The 16,827-nt window shown below is 40.0% G+C and overlaps 1 protein-coding gene and 1 non-coding gene across 2 annotated transcripts; both read left to right on the top strand.

The window, feature by feature from the left end:
• Positions 1–950: 950 nt before the first annotated feature.
• coro1b (coronin, actin binding protein, 1B) lies at positions 951–9,507 on the top strand. The gene is made up of 12 exons (XM_020629222.3): positions 951–968; positions 1,078–1,222; positions 2,083–2,288; positions 2,561–2,683; positions 3,609–3,738; positions 5,386–5,567; positions 5,689–5,808; positions 6,723–6,827; positions 6,911–7,056; positions 7,590–7,647; positions 7,772–8,080; positions 8,169–9,507. Exons 3-12 carry the CDS (start codon positions 2,085–2,087, stop codon positions 8,289–8,291), a joined length of 1,500 nt encoding a protein of 499 aa, XP_020484878.1. The 5' UTR covers positions 951–968; positions 1,078–1,222; positions 2,083–2,084; the 3' UTR covers positions 8,292–9,507.
• A 7,241-nt stretch (positions 9,508–16,748) lies between these two features.
• Positions 16,749–16,820, top strand: trnaa-cgc (transfer RNA alanine (anticodon CGC)). The gene has a single exon. It is a non-coding gene; the product is annotated as a tRNA-Ala (tRNA).
• Positions 16,821–16,827: the final 7 nt, after the last annotated feature.

Raw genomic sequence — 16,827 nt, forward strand, 5'->3', positions numbered from 1 at the left:
TTCATTGTACTGACCACAATGAGCCATGATTATTACAAAATAATAATAATACAAAACAGTTTTATTTGTGTACATTTCATGTGATTGCTTGTCAAAAGAAACTCGGTAACAATAGATGATTACTTCACACACCTTTGCCTGAAGCTAAAACAAGAGAGTATGCCACCCAAAGTATGCTTTTAGTTGTGTTTGCTGCAGCAGACCAAAGAACCGTGATAGTGATAATATTTACAGTCCATGGACACTCGTTTAAATATCGAGTGTATTATTTTAGGATTTGGACTTTGCATAAGGAGTTGCCGTATATACTCCAGATAAAGCATTGGTCCAGTATAGTGTTCTGCTGTTTCAGCCCCGTTGTAAACTCATCACACTTTGCAAAAGTCGTCACATGACTTAGAGATATTCAGATATATGCAAATTAAAAACACTGTTCCACTGTTTAACACATGCTCACTGCGGACCTGACACTGAAAAACGAATGACTGCTGTTGTTTTGTCTATTTCTTTTTTAACGTCAGAACTCGACAAAACCATTGAAAAAAGTATGCAAATTAAAAACAAAGTGCCTCTATTTCACGCATGCGCGGTGGGGTAAAACCGGACATTGACAAATTAATGGCTGGTTCTTTATTTAGTTACTTTGTTGCTTAAGGCCGACTCAACATTTCATCCTCCAGTTCAGTTTAAAAAAAAAAAAAACTATTTTTGCATGTGCACATCACCCTGTCGAGAGAGGACAGGAATCTGGATGTAAACGGAGGATATCCCTCTTGATTCCTGCGTGTCTTTGATACATCCTGCCATGAGCGGAAGTGTCTGGGATTCTGCTCAATCCACATCGCTACAAATCAGTCGATCGTAAAGGGAGACGGGGTGGGAACGGTGTGCATCTCTTCCCACACCATCACCATTAGACAGGCTGCCTTACAGCATTTAATGCACACGTAGGGGACATGCTCCACCAGGTCAGGCTTTTACTACTACAGACATGCGTAGTTAGTCCGCGGGGATAGAGGCTAATTTCGCCGTAATTCGACTGGGTCTTTATTTCTAATGGACGTAGTTTTGTTATAGGTCTGCGCAATCGACGTGAACGCCTGCCTGGACACCGGAGAGGATTAAGTTACTGTTGCTGGCGGCGGATTATTTTATTGGCCTCCTCCTGTCACGCCCGACTCTTTTGGTGATCCTTCCTCCCAAATTGTAGAGCAAAAGCCAGGTAAGATAGGTAGACTATTTATTCATTATAACCTTCCCCATCCGCGTGATATGTCTGGTGCTGTGCCTGCGATGTATAACGTGTTAATACTCGTCCTTTGTTGCTCGTGTCTGCAACGCAAGTTACTCTTTGCAAAGATAATTCCTTTGCATTGTGTGCAGACAACAAAAGAAATCCCACCAGAAATAGTTTAATTGTTGTGTATTTTAAATAAAACTGCTGGTAAGAAAAAAAACATTATTATACATTAAGGGGACATTATGTGAAACCACAGTTCTAAATACCGATGGATGTGTTTTAAGACTTGGGCTATTACGATTCAGAACTGCACACATGTTAAGGCAGTTTAATCCTCACAGGCGACTGGAAACAATGCAGACTGTGGCCAGCATACCTGCTGAAATACAATTTGCTTTTACAACTGTGAAGCATTAGGTAGACGGCATAGAGTTACTGGTCCCCCTGCCTCAGCAGCTCGGACTTGACTGCCCAACCCCCTTCCCCTCTTTGCCACAGCATGTTTTGGTCTCAGGCGGATCATGCCCTTTTGTCCACTGAAGCCTGACTGTACTTTTCGGGACAGAGTCCCACTATGAAAGAATTTGCCTGCTGTTTGGACAGCCCCTTTTCTCTTTCACTGTCAGCTTCGAAGTTGGGGATTCACTGAATAATTGTGAAACAAGTAACACACATGAATGATTTTCTAAATGTACTAAAGTTTTATATTTGATCATTTCAGCGTAGATTAGCTCGCTCTCATTCAGTCACACTGTCACTCAAATAAGGAGAAACTTTGTCTTCTTGTTTCTACCACCACTCGTCATTTATTTCTCTCCCATGTTTCCTGTTTTTCTCCACAGATATGTCTTTCCGGCGAGGTGTGGTCCGGCAGAGCAAATTCCGCCACGTCTTTGCCCAGGCGTGGAAAGCCGAGCACTGCATCGATGATGTCAGAGTATCCCGGGTGACCTGGGACAATCCCCTCTGCGCGGTCAACCCCAAATTCGTCGCCGTTATCATCGAAGCCGGCGGAGGAGGGGCCTTCCTTGTTCTTCCGCTCAGCAAGGTCTCAAAAGCTCCCCGCATCACAACAATAATCATATACACAGTAGATCAATATTTTTGAAAGCCTCCATCTTATTTCCTGTCTTTCAATCCGCTGCTAAAAGCAATACATCAGCGGGTCTTTGAGGCCTCACGTCTAGCTCATGTACAAGTGCACGCTTATACTTTCAAACACGTAGAGGACAAAGTTTAATCTCATTTTAATGTGTTCATGTTTCCCCAGCCGGCTTTTACAGTGTCAAGGTTTTAACGTTTCAATGTTTTCCATTTCAGAGCGGCAGAATCGATCAGTCCTGTCCCACTGTGTGCGGCCATGCAGCGCCAGTGCTGGACATCCAGTGGTCTCCTCATGACGACAACATCATTGCAAGTGCCTCAGAGGACTACACAGTAAAGGTTGTTGCACAGATGTCTAGTTGTTTGCTGTTTATCACTTATTGTTGTCAGCAGCTGTCACATAAAACACTGACACGGTCGCTCACATTAACTGGGTCTCAACACCTACTGAGACTTTCTTACTTCTTTGGTATCTCTACCGCTTGATGTAGCCGTAATGCTACTTCAAAGCCATTTTTCTTTAAGTGCTTCTCTGTTGCCGAATCTGAAAACATGTAAAGCAGAAGTTTTAAGAAATAAACTTAGTCTCTTTATTGCCTACAGATATATTAAGATGACTCCACTCTTATGTCTCTTTAGGAAACTACAGCTACAATTCAATTAGCTTAGCCAAGAACAAAAGTGGTAGGAGGGGAAAAAGCTAGCGTAGCTGTTTCCACCCTGTTAGCGTCTGTCAAGCTCATTGCTAAACATGGTTATTGTGTACTCATGCCAAAGTGTCAAGAAACGATTTTTGTTCTGTTTTTTTTTTCTACGATGCTAGCAAGTCAAGCTAGCTAGTTCCCCTCCTGATTCTTGGTTTAAAGCTAAACTAAGCTAACCTTCTTCTTAAGCTTAAAGTTTAATACTAAGCAGATAGACACCAGAGTGGTATTAAATCTTTTTATCTTTCCCTCAGCTAAAAAGCTAATTAGCACACTTCTAAAAAAGAACAAGTGCTTATTCTTTAAGGTACAGAAAGGAGAAGAAACCCAATTCAAGTCAAAGAAACAAAACCCTCAATAGTAAAGATGGCTTTTGTACAACACAGACTAGTTCCAAAGTCACTGTCTTTAAATTTAGATTAAAACTATGAAGGACAGAAGTGTAACTTGAATGTACATATACATTAAGTGTATAATTTAAGAGAGTTACTCTTCTGTACCTCATCGTACATCGCAAATGATTTAAAGAACGAATGTCTGCTGTGTGTTGTTGTTTGAAGGTGTGGCAGATACCAGATGGGGGCCTCACGGTTCCGATGACTGAGGCCATTGTGACCCTCGAGGGACACAGTAAAAGAGTTGGAATCCTGGCTTGGCACCCTACCGCCTTCAATATCCTATTGACTGCAGGTAAAGGCATTTATGGTATCCTGGTGTCCTGTGATTGGTTGATGGTGGTGGTGGTGGGGGATCTTGGGTTTTTTATGGCAAATGATCCCCCAGCCAAGAGCCATGTTCCCATTTAGGCAAATTCCTATGGCAAACATGGCTGCAAACAAACATTTAATGAATACTTTTTGGTTTTAAGCATGTGCTCAACACCTCACAATATCTGTTGGTAAATGGATAGAGTTGCAGAACATCTCTAATCTTAATGTGTCGGTGTTCAGTGACAGCCAGTTCAAATACTACTGCATTATACAGGCAAGGAATTGGATTCCCCTCGGCGCAGTGCAGGTTTGAAGGAGAAAGTGATTAACCTGAAAAATAATTACACCTCCCTGCAAAGCTGTGAGATTTAGTTTCATTTGAATTAAACCCAAGTTAGCTTGTGTACACAAAAGCACACCAACAAGCAACTTTGGACTTTGGACTCTAATTAGTTCTTTATATTTGGCCCAAAAAGAAGTGTTAGAATTGGCAACAAAGTGTGCACTATGAAACAGAGTTATTTAACAGAGTTATACTCCAAAGTATGAGGTAATAATGGACTAGACAGCAGGCAAAGCTGATTGAGAGAATTGGTTTTCAGAGCACTTAAGAAAACTGTCAGTCCATCTAAATCCTCTGACCACTTAAATCTGCTCATCAGATACCTTCCCTGTCTTCCTGTTGTATTCAGAGTATGTACTGTACATTTGCATTGCAGTTTTACATCCTCGTCTAGTATGCAAAGCCACTAATAATGCCCATTGGAAAATCTGCAGACCTCTCAACAGTCTGTCTCCTGATCTTGCCTAGTCATTCCTGTTCTTATGTTATCTCATTTGCCCGTTCTCTTCATTGTTATTTACCTGATTCTGTTTTATTTTGTACTCTTGTAAAGCATCTTGCAAAGTTTATGTTCAGTGAAATGATTCCCTAAAAATGATACCTCAAACATGCTACACATTCAACTTGCAGCAGTAAAATTTTCTATTTTTTTTTAGACGAGTAGCTGAACACACTTTCTCTCCACCTCCAGAAATAAATGTTCACTTTTTTTTAAATTCTCTAGAGGTTAACAGTGTGGCTCCCATTAAACTTTTCCATAGTGGATCTGACTTTTAGCCATTATGTCATAAACATCCAACATTGACCTACCACCAGCTAGCTGTGAGTGAATGATGGTTTATGCTCCTGTAGAAGACACGAGCTCTGATGATATGGACCTCGTTTTTAGAAAAACACGGTTCATTTGTGATATCGTGGTAAAGAACTACACTTCCCACAATCATGGAGAGTCATAGTAACGTCTGTGAGGCAAAAGACGGAGGATGGACTTTTCACGTAATTGGGGTGTTTGTGTAAAACATATTAATGTTCAAAAAAACATGGTAATTTATATACTAGTTGACCATAAACTAGTATAGATTTTAGAAATACAGATATAGAGTGTTGTCAGTGATTATCTTGTCATTTTAAATGATGAGGGAAATCTGCTACACCAGTGTTATCTTATCACTGGTTGGCTTATCCGTGGGTACATTTCCATGAAATGAAACACAGCTACTGGACATGTTCCCTTGCCTTTGGAATAACACTGCCATATTTGATGTGGCGTCTCCCTCTCTCCAGGCTGCGACAATGTGATTTGTGTGTGGAACGTGGGCACAGGGGAGCTTGTGTACCAGCTGAGCGACGCCCACCCAGACCTGATCTACAGTGTGTGCTGGAACAAGGACGGCAGCGCTGTCTGCACCGTCTGCAAGGACAAGGCTCTGCGTGTCATCGACCCGCGAAGAGGCGTCGTCCTCAAGGTGACTTGAAGACATACCGCAGTGCTTCATACATGGCAGTATAATAATCCTGCTGAACATCTTTCCTGTCTTATTCTGATAACCACACACAACCTTCAGTAGCCTTTAATTGTTCCTTCAGGTTAAAGAGAAGGTCCATGATGGCACTCGGCCAATGAGAGCGGTTTTCCTGTCAGATGGAAAGATCCTTACCACAGGGTTCAGCCGTATGAGTGAGAGACAGCTGGCATTGTGGGATACGGTAAGTCTGACATGTCGGTTGTTGAGCATTGATATTCCATCATTTAATATTCACTGAATTGTTGGAAGCAGTGTACGCTTTATTGAAATCTGATGGTGTCGTCAGCCAAGGAGCCACCCATCACTGATGTTTCACTCCTTTAAATCCCGGAACATCTCGAGGGGGGGTGGAGCCGTGAAAGGGTCTACTCCCTACCACTCCCCTTCAGCCTGCTTTGGATCCTTTCCCCCCACGCCTTGTCCTTTTCTTCTGAGTTAGTGCCAGGAATCTCCCCCGCTCTGCCTCCTCTGCAAGATCTTTGAGGGCTGTCCTCATTTTGGGGCCTGTGACTCCCGATAGATTTCAGGAACCGCTGGATCGATGATCTAGTGAAGCGCTGGAAAGTGGAAGTCAGGTGGAGGCAAAGCAAGCAAAATTCTCCTTCTCTGAGGGCTTTCACAAGTGCAGAAAACTCCTGATATTTCCGGGAGGAGTTGTATGTGTGAACGTAAACAGCCGAATTCTTCACTCCGACTTTTCCCGTGATATCCTCCTAACAGCTCCCTAATAGTGAGGCGATGTGAGAACGCAACAGGATATTATCCGGAGAATTCACCTCGAGCCAATGGGAGGGGGGAGTGACGTTTATATACACGTGACCACTGCGTTCTCTGTGCATGTAGTTAAACTGCTGCATTACGTCTTCTGCTCTTTTGTTGATATTGTGATTCTGTTGAACTACATGAAGCATTGATATGAAGACAAATATTCTCATTATAGCGTCCTAAAGCGGACTCTGTTGCTTCTTCTTCTACTCTATTGTCTTGCATGTCAAGTTGTCTCCCTAAACAGAACCTGTCGTTTTTTCAGAATTGTCCTACATCAGGGTTTTGTGATAATTCATTGTTCTTTGTTTCTTTTTTTGAATCACACAGAAAGATCTCTCTGAGCCAATGGCAGTGCAGGAGATGGACACGAGTAACGGGGTTCTTTTACCCTTCTATGACCCTGACACAAACATGGTCTACCTCTGTGGAAAGGTACGATCTCTTTGATTGGATAGAGGACACTGTATTCACTCGACTGGAACATGAAGCATCACTTTCCTCGTTCTGTCTTCCAGGGGGACTGCACCATCCGGTATTTTGAAGTGACAGACGAATCTCCATATGTCCACTTCCTTAGCTTATACAGCAGCAAAGAGCCTCAGAGGGGGGCCGGCTTTCTCAGTAAAAGAGGTGTGGATGTCAACAAGTGTGAAATTGCAAGGTAAATATGTGAAATAATTCCAGTTGGCCTTCTGGCTGACTGCCTGAGTTCACAACAGAGCGGCCAAACTGGGGTTCTGATTAATGCAGTGGTGGCATGTTTGTGTGCGCACACACTCATGTCCAAATATAATTTATTTACTTCCTCAGTCCTGAAATCAAATACTCAAATTAGTGAGTTATATTAGTTATATCCCTTTGCAAATGTGTGGTTCTCATTTGGTGAATAAACATATCTGAGTGGCAACATTACAATCTTCCACGCTTTCTTCAACAAGTAATTAAAAAAGATGCGTCACAAAAGTCAGCGTGTGAAGTCTCAACAAAATAATTCTGCTGCATTGAAATGCCACAGTTGTTGAGGATTATGATGGTACCTGGGACAGCCAATCATTTTTCAAGGGGGGGGGGGGGGCAATGCCACCCCACGCCCTCCCCTTGACATGACCCATTGTTAGCACTAAGTGATCATGTATTATAAATAACTTACAAGCAAATACAGATGGTAATGAAGGATTTTCTGGTCTCCTGTAGGTTCTACAAACTCCATGAAAGAAAAGTGGAACCCATTTCAATGACTGTACCACGGAAGGTAACAAATGCTCTGCCTTAAAATATAAATCTTTCAAGATTTTTTATTTATAACACTTAGTATTGAAATGGACTTTCAAGCCTTTTTATACCTCTAATTAAACAACGTCCTGTTGCCTCCTCAGTCGGATCTGTTCCAGGGAGACCTTTACCCCGACACGGCTGGCTCGGAGCCGGCCCTCCTGGCGGATGAGTGGATCGCTGGCCAGGATGCAGCGCCCCTGTTGGTCTCTTTGAGTGGAGGGTACTCGGCTCCTCCATCCAAGCAAAGAGACACCCTCAGAGTCAAACCCAAGCTGGTGTCACAGGACTCTGGGACCGGGGCTGCCCCGACCTCGACCGGCAGTGTAGCGTCTCCCACGTCTACATCTGCCGAGGACGAGGTGCCACGAGTAGCCACAGCCGAAGGAAATAGTGACAGGCCAAAACGAGAGGTGAGTCGAAGAAGTCCCTTTGCACGACTTACGGCCTTTTATTTTTTAAATGAGTTGTTTTTCTGATTTCTTGATTCCCTCCTTGCAGGACGAGCTGTTGACCGAGTTGTTAGCAGAAATGAAAGCCCTGCGTGCCGTCGTCCTCGCCCAAAGCCAGAGAATCGAGCTGCTGGAGAGACAGCTGGCTCGGATAGAGGACGGGGATGTATGAGCGACGGTTGGAGAACCACTACATTCGCAGGGCGTTATTACTTATAGTCCATAGCCTTACTAGTATCAACAGTACCTTAAAGCTGTGTTGAGTGGGGGAATGTAGTGTGGTGGGGGGGGGCAGCAACAACCAGGTCAGCTGTTGTGATGGAAGCGAGACGGCGGTTTGTTTATGTGATAGTTATCCAAACTGCGGCAGAGAATTGGGCATCATCTGCATCAAGTGATACACATGATAGTGAGAAAATGTTTTGTTATTCATATGAAGGAGTGTTGTAGCAGCTTTTTTGGTGGTGCATAGTACATTTTTCCAGCTTTGCAGAATTCCTTGCGTTACATTTGAAGGGCTGCAGAGGAGCTGTGTTGACACCATTGCCTCAAATTAATGCACAAATAAGTGATGAAAAAGTAGACTCGTCGACTTACTATAGCAAAGCGATTAGTTACCTCTAATATAATTTTTTTTCCTCTATTAAGCACTACAAATATAACCATTTGTGCGAATTAATCAGGTAATTACAGCTGCTTTATCGTGATGTCATATCAGAACCCCAATTGTTAACTCATCGTGTGACTTGTACTTCATTTCACTACTTCATAGAAAGCAGTTTGTACGGTAGGAAGAACCCTCTGGTACAGAAGTCATGACCTTGACAGTGAGAATTATGTGGAGGGAAAAAATAGCTGAAGAGTGTGTAGTTGAATATGTATGAGTATTGTAATTATCTGTGTAGTCTTTGAAAAGCTCTACCTTGTGATTTTGTACCTTGGGGGGGGGGGCGGTGAGCTGAAATGAGAGTTGTGTTATAAACATTACATGCACTAATAAGTGAAGTCTCACTAACGTACAATAGCATTGCTCCAAATAGCAGTTCAGTGTTTCCAGCCACAAGAAAGAGGAAGTTAAAGTGAAATGTGAAACATTTTATACTGTTTGAAAATTGCATTCTATTGTTTAAAGGTGGAACGTTGTCTTTGATTTTGGTTTATTGTAGTATTGTAGTTTTTTTTTCTTTTTTTTTTTTGCTGTTAAATGAAGACACATTCATCTGTCACGTCTCAATAGTCGATGTAACAATGGTACATTCCACATCATGTTCTCTAATTTAGCTAATTTATATTTCTTTATGCACTGACCTCTTCACACTAACTGTAAAACAAGTAGCAATGACACTACTGTTAAAGCTCAATAAACATTCTTTTCTCCTTTGTATTAACTGAATGACTTTCATTTATGTTTTGATCATGAAAGTCTTTGTGGAGTCTTCTTGAACCACCCTAAGGGGGCCCCATCTGACAGCACTCACTAAGCGTTGCATGCATCATTGCTGTGAAACCCAAAGTTTGTCAGTGAAAGTAAAAAAAATGAAGAGGAATTATCCTTCTATAGGAGAGAAAAATTATCCTTTATCCTGCTTTTTTTTTTAGACACTCGATATGCCAATTTTCTTCCAGCTTCTAGGGCTATGTAAGGAATTTGTGACCTGAATTAATCATGAGTACCGGTCATTAAAAAAAATTAGTAAGTCTCAATTTGAATTGGGCTTCACAAGTGGATTCTTCATTGGACCTTGTTCCATGTCAAGGTACGACAGATGACAGCCAACGCCATGTCAGAGCAGAGACTAATATAATACTATGAGCAATGAAAATGGCTCTATATGACTTGCCGCCAGAGTTTAATGTGGCCTGTTTGCAAAAAGCCTTGCAACTACCAATGCATGACGCATCGAAAAATGTGGTCTGACACAACACTAAAACTAAACTCAGCAGACTGCAAAACAAACATGAGGAAAAGTCATGCATGAGAGTAGCTGATGATGGTATCATAACTGATGGTGGTGACAAAGGTCTTTGTGTTGTGTTGGTATGAGCCTGTAGTAAGGACAAAGTGATACGCCTGAATTGATTACATAAACATTTTAAAGGTGCTGTGATGATTTTGAAGTGGTTATGAAACACATTGAAATGAATACCTGTGCTTCTACATGAGCTATGAAAGCAAACCAGACGATCAGCAACACGATTGATCATTTCTAGTGTTTTTAATGCCTTAAATTGCTGCTGAGGGGTAGGTGTCAGACAAAATAACAACACGCTGCTGAAACTGTTTTTGTTATCTCTTTCCTCAGCAAAGATTCACTGCAAATTGAGCAGGATGAAATATATCATTAGAAAACAGTACTTACACATGTACAGGACAAGATCGGCAGAGGTACCACTTTGTCCACAGGGGGCGCCAGACCCAAAGTTCCCAGAAGCTTTAAAATCCTTTTTCGCAAAACAATTATTTATTTATTTATCAGAATCCCTCAAAGAGAAAAAAAAGAAACATCTTAACAGGGCAAAGAGCGCTTGAGTAAACACCTTACTGTTGCTAGGTTGCAAAAGTTAACTTGCCCTTCACCTTGGTAGTGACTGTTACAATTATAGGTCTGTTTTAGGTAATATTTGTTTGTTATTTCAAGGGAATATCCCCAAGAAAACATGAAATAATGTTCAGGGATCATGTAGAAATAAGCTCTACTCCTGGGCCGCCAAAAAGACAAGTCAGATTGCTTCTTCCTCCACCATTGCTGTTTCCAAAACTGGTAACAAGTCCCTCCCCTTCTTGATTCTGATTGGTTGGCGGGGGAAAAGTGACACTAAAGCGCGCGGCTGTGTTTAAAAAAGTTTAACTTTTTTGAACTACGAGCGTTGTGACTTTTTAAGCTGAGGTCACAGAGTGCTGAAAACAATAAACTGCATTGGTCTTAATCATGATATTTAATGGCACTTGAATGGATGATGGCAAATTCCCACTGTGGTTAGTCTGTTTTTAAATTGTCATTTTTTTATGAATACACACCACACACTCTTGTGTATCTGCTCTGTTAAAGTGTACAAAAGTAATTGTAAAGATATGCTTCAGCTGTTTGATGTACAGTCTGTGGCTTGAAAACAGGATGTGGCCACCAACTCACACTCACAATCTGTGTGCAGGTTTTGAACTGGATGTGTTCTTAGGTACAAATCTTGATTAGGTGTTTATTAATAATCTAATTCAAAGGGTTCACGTTTGTATTTGTGCTGTGGTGAACCGAGAGGGACAGTTTAACTTTTGTTTGGCCCTCTGTTCATCCGTTGGTTTTATCTCACTTTTGAGATTTCAGATAGTTTCTGACTGTACATGATCTGTCTCCTGTATATCTCTCATTTGTTGATGCAACCACAACATTTTGTTTGTCTTACTGTGAATGACAGTGTCAACCAATAGAAAAAAAAATACATCATTTCAGCAATGTTTCTTTTTGTTTAAACACTCTGGCTCACCAGTTACTCCCAACAAAATATCACCTTTGAATGTATCACAGGAAATACATTTACTGAATCATTTCTAGGGGTTGGTTTCCGGTCCGTAGAAACAGACCTTTTGAAATATACATTTTATTGTGTAACCTGCAACCTGCAAATTAAAATCACTCTCGAAAAATAAATACATCTGCATCTTCCTCTTTTTATAAATACATAAACTTATCTGTGCTTTCCACCACACCCTGTTTGACATGTCTTCAATCACCCACTGCAGCCTCCACCTCTTTCAGCTTTATACCTCCCCACATGTCACGCATCAACCCCACTCTCGTCTTCACACCCAGTCACACTGTTCAAAAGTACCTCAAGTGAACCGTATCTGCGAACAACTGGAGTAAGTGTTTGTTTATTTTCTTCCTTTTTTCATTAATTTAATCAGCTTCTTAAATCATATTTTTTGCCGCACAACTTGCTTTTTCATAATCATGAGGCAAATCCTCCGTGTTTTGTGTGTTTTTTCTTCTTCTTCAGCTACGTGTACATCTGATCTTTATATTTCTGTGTTTAAACATGTGAATCTTGAATTGAATTAACCGTGAAATGGTTGTATAAAACCAGCAGCACAGGCTTTAATTAAGTTTTTATCCTTTTGAGTTTCAACTTTATCTGCACTTCAAGCCCATTTAGTATTGTTGCTTTTTTTTTTAATCTTTCATCATGTTGCAACACTTTTACATCTCAATTTGACACATTAACTATGAGTTCAAAAGTTTCCTTGCAAGGCACACTGACTGATGCTGCTCGATGATCATATAGACAGGAAACCGACAACAGTGCGAGCAGCCTGCTGGTTTCCTGTCACTCCACAGCCAGTCAGCCTTCAAAAAAAGAAGATAAAAAGCAATACACACTTCCTGTTACATCTCCACTGCGCGTACAAACATATATCACTTATAAGCCTGTGGTTGCATTTCTGCTGGTGTGGACGGTAACTTTCTGACTATTAGGGTATCAAATAGATGTTATTTTTTTGTTCAGATTAAGCAGCTGCCTGAATATAATAAGACAGTGGAATCGTTTTTCAAAGGTGAATTATTTGCATTTCTTGCCGCTATGCTTCATTTTGAGTTGGTTATACCTGAAATGCCACTACAAATTAAACAATATTAATATGAATCAAAAATATTCTGCTTTAAATCTGTCCAAATGATGGCATCATATTTCTCATGTAAATCACTGTTATTTACTTTTTTTTTTTTTGTCTGCTTTTTAGTAACTGAGGATTGTTTCCACCAATGGATGTCCTTCTAATGAAAACTTGATGACCGCTTAGAGTGTACTAGGAGTTTGACTTCAAGGGACTGCCTGTAACTTTGACACCGAGCCAGAGGGATTTTAAACCTTTCTTTCTAAGAAGGTAAAGAACATTTCTTGTTTATTTGTCTCAGTATGAAGGATTTACAGCTTTATAACATTCCTAAAGATCTTGAAAAACAATATCAGCAGGTTTAAGATTGGCTCAAAGAGGCAACATAATGGTTTTGATTGCACTTCAGAAAACATGCAAACTAAATGTGAATATTGCTGGCATCACTTGATCTGCATTGATATGACCTGTTTAAAGGTCACATATTATACTACTTTTCAAACAGTTTAAATAAGTCTCAGAGCTCCCCAAAACATGTCAATGAAGTTTCTTGTTATAAATCCACTCTGATCCTGTATTTGATCATGCCTATAAACCCCTCTAGTTCAGCCCTGCTCTGTGTCTGTAACTTTAAATGTAAGTGAGCTGTGTTCAATCACGCTCCTCTAGAAGGGCTTGGGCATTCTTGCACCTCGCCCTATTGTTCACGGTTAGAAAGCAGACTCAGAGGGCAGAACAAACACCTAGCTGTGGGAGTGTCACCCACCTGGGGGAGGGGTTACTGCCCTTTGTGATGTCATGAACGGCCTGTTTGAGCACAAATTTGCTGAAAAGTGGAGTAGGCAAAAGACGGGGGGGTTTCTAGACAGACACTATGGAAAGCTGGCTCTTTCCAAAGGCAGAACACCCCCCCCCCCCACTAACACATCTAATGTTGTTTAATTCATATAAAAGTTTCAATGTCAAAATGCAGTTTTAAGAGGCGTGGTGCTTGAATATTTCCTTTAGTTTCACGCTGTTTGACAAAGCTGCTAGCTGTTTCTTTCGGTTTTGGCTCTAAACCACCAATATGCTAACGTGCTGTTTAAGCTGAATATTAACACTGGAGGGGTATAAGTGGCTAGAAAATGACCATAAAACATTTTTTCTTTCTTTCAGACATGGCTGACGTTGCCGAAAACTCCAATACGACCGTGCTAATCCTCTTTTTCTGCCTCTTTGGCTTAATCTTACTGCTATTTTTCTTGTACAAGAAGTTAAACAAGGACGCCAATGGAAAATATACCATCCGACGCATGGTGTATAAGAAAGGAGGGGTCAGGGACCGGGTCAGAGGTGTAGCCTTGGCTCTGGAGACACGTCTCGGAGTCCAGCTGTGGCCTCGCAGTGAATCTGACAACGAAGACGGAGAAGAAATGCAGGAAGTCCAAGATGAAGAGCGACATGTTGAGGATGGTTCTAGCGAGGGGAGTGCTCGTGAAGAAGATGACCAGGAAGAGGAGGAGGAGAGATCTGGAGAAGGAGAAGACGATTCAGATGATAACTCAAGTATGGAGGGTTCCGAGGCAGGAGAAGATGCTCGGCTAACATATCAACAAACGGCAAAGGAAGAGCTAGTAGAGGAAAAGGAGAAGAACGACGGAAATAGGGAATGTAAAGGTGAAGCAAGTGGAGGGGCTGGTATGTTGATAGATTTAAAGCAGTTCTCTGGGAGTGTCACCTGGTCCGAAGGAGGTGTCTGCAGGGACGGTGACGTAACTGCACTGTGAGAAAAGATTAACAAAACAGGAAATAGAAGAGGGCTCGGAGTACAGTTTTAACCAGAGGGGTTGAGTCAGGATGTTAAAAAAACTACGTCAGGCTCAAGTCCCCCAATGAATGAATAGCTGCACTCTGCTTCTTTTTTGTGAGCCAAAGAGAAGTCAAGCAATCTAAAAATACTGTGTTCATTTGAATACATCTATTTTATGTAAGATTTTAAGATAATGTTTGCAAAAATGCCACAAAAACACCATAAAAACACAAAGACATGTTGGTCCTCACTAGTATTTTAAGAGTGTGTCTTATGGCATCCTGATAAAAGAGTGGCTGATGAATGTATCTGTTGTTAATGTGAAGGACTACCCTGGATTAGATTTTAAATGTCAAAGACTTTTCAAATGTTGTATTGTCACAGAAATATATCACAAGCTGTACATTGTAGATTGTGGCATCTGGTTTTTATTGGCTTATAATGTTTTTTTTTTAATAAACATGGAAATTTAAAAACCTTAAGGGAAATGTTTAATTTTTTTCTATGCATAATTTAAATTAAATTATTAAGCAGGACAGCAATCTGGTCGTATATAAAAAGTGAAAGAATGATATTTGGTAGCAACTTTTTGTAGTTAAGAGCCTTCTTCCAAAACACGTTTTTACGATATTTGGGGCATTCTACCGAATTAGTTCAAAGTGCAGTCCCATTACAAAAAAAAAGGTTTAACAAAACAATTAAGTATTCAGACATGGATATTTACTGAGATTATATATATGATCTATTTAAACCCAGGGAATTAAATGAGATAGTGATAAGGTAAATAAATAAAAAAATATATCATTTATAGGGTACTTTCTATTGAGAAGTAGCTGTCCCCAATCCAGACCCCTAAATTTCAATTTATGTAAATACCACTTAAAACATTTTTGAGATTTGTTTTAACTGTGTAATTTAAAATATCTTTATGATTAAGTTTAAACAAAGGTTGAAAGATTTAGATTTATTGTGGGTTTCATTTTTAAATTAAAAATCTATGCTACTCAAGAGTTTTAGTGGCTTGGCTGAGCCTAGATTTAAGCCACAACCCTGAATTTATGACCAGGAAGTGGCATTGCATCCCTGTCCTACGTGGCTGCATGATAAGCAGCTAAATCCCATAATTTTTAAATAAATGTGTTCCAAAATCTGAAAATCAGTGTGTAACTTTAAAAATTGTCAGTACCGAACACACATTCTCTTCAATTATGTAAACTTTTTGGGGTTTTATGTAAATTATTATGTTTCTATGGGTGTATACTTCTTCAAAGATGTGTTTGCTAGCCATGTGCTTTCTAGCATTCTTTAGTTATGCTCAAAATTAGCTAGAATTGTCACTACCGAAACAGTCACTACCGAATCATATGGTCAAGTTCGGTAGTGTCATTATCATTTCAGTAGTGACAAAATGGACTGGTTAGTAGTTAAATCTCATCATTTTGAAATGAATGTGATCCAAAGTCTTAGAATCAGTTAGTTTCTTTAAGTATCATCATTTCAATCATCTATTTACAGCAAATAAGCAATTAATAAGTAATATTTGAACTATATGGTCATGGATGAACATTTTTATTCAAAAATTATTTATTTTATTGACCACTAAACATACGTGCTTGTAATATTCCCAACATCAGGCATGTTATGAGTTAATATTAAGCAATAAAGTTGAGGGAATATGATAAAACACTACAAAGAAAATACTGGTCACTACCGAAACACTGGTTGTTTAAAAAAAAAGAAGTATATATATATATATATATATATATATATATATATATATATATATAGAGAGAGAGTTATCAATTAAAATGTTATAATACTGATTGGTTAACTGTATATTCCATCTCATAAATCATTAACTCTGAAATCAATCTGATCAGCGTTTTACATTTTAGAAAGAAAAGTTGCACATAGACTTTGAAAAATTGTAAAAATTAAAATTTGAAATTTGTTAACATAATATTGTTTTGATCATAGTTTAATACTATGTGTCGGTAGTGACAAATTTGGGGAGAGGAAATACATTCCAAAACAATATATATAGAGAAACATTTTTGGGAATAAAACTTTTCTATTCAATAAAGCTATTCAAATGCAGAGCTTATTTGGCTTTTTAGGTATTTAAAAACGAGCTTAAAAACGTTTGTTTTTTTTCAACAAAATCAACACTTTATCTGTTGAGATACCGAATACAAAGCCCATTTTTATCCTCTGTTCCAGCCAATGGGGATGTAGCTCAGTGGTAGAGCGCATGCTTCGCATGTATGAGGTCCCGGGTTCAATCCCCGGCATCTCCACAACTTT

Source organism: Labrus bergylta, chromosome 22 (assembly GCF_963930695.1).
Source record: "Labrus bergylta chromosome 22, fLabBer1.1, whole genome shotgun sequence".
Lineage (NCBI taxonomy): Eukaryota > Metazoa > Chordata > Actinopteri > Labriformes > Labridae > Labrus > Labrus bergylta.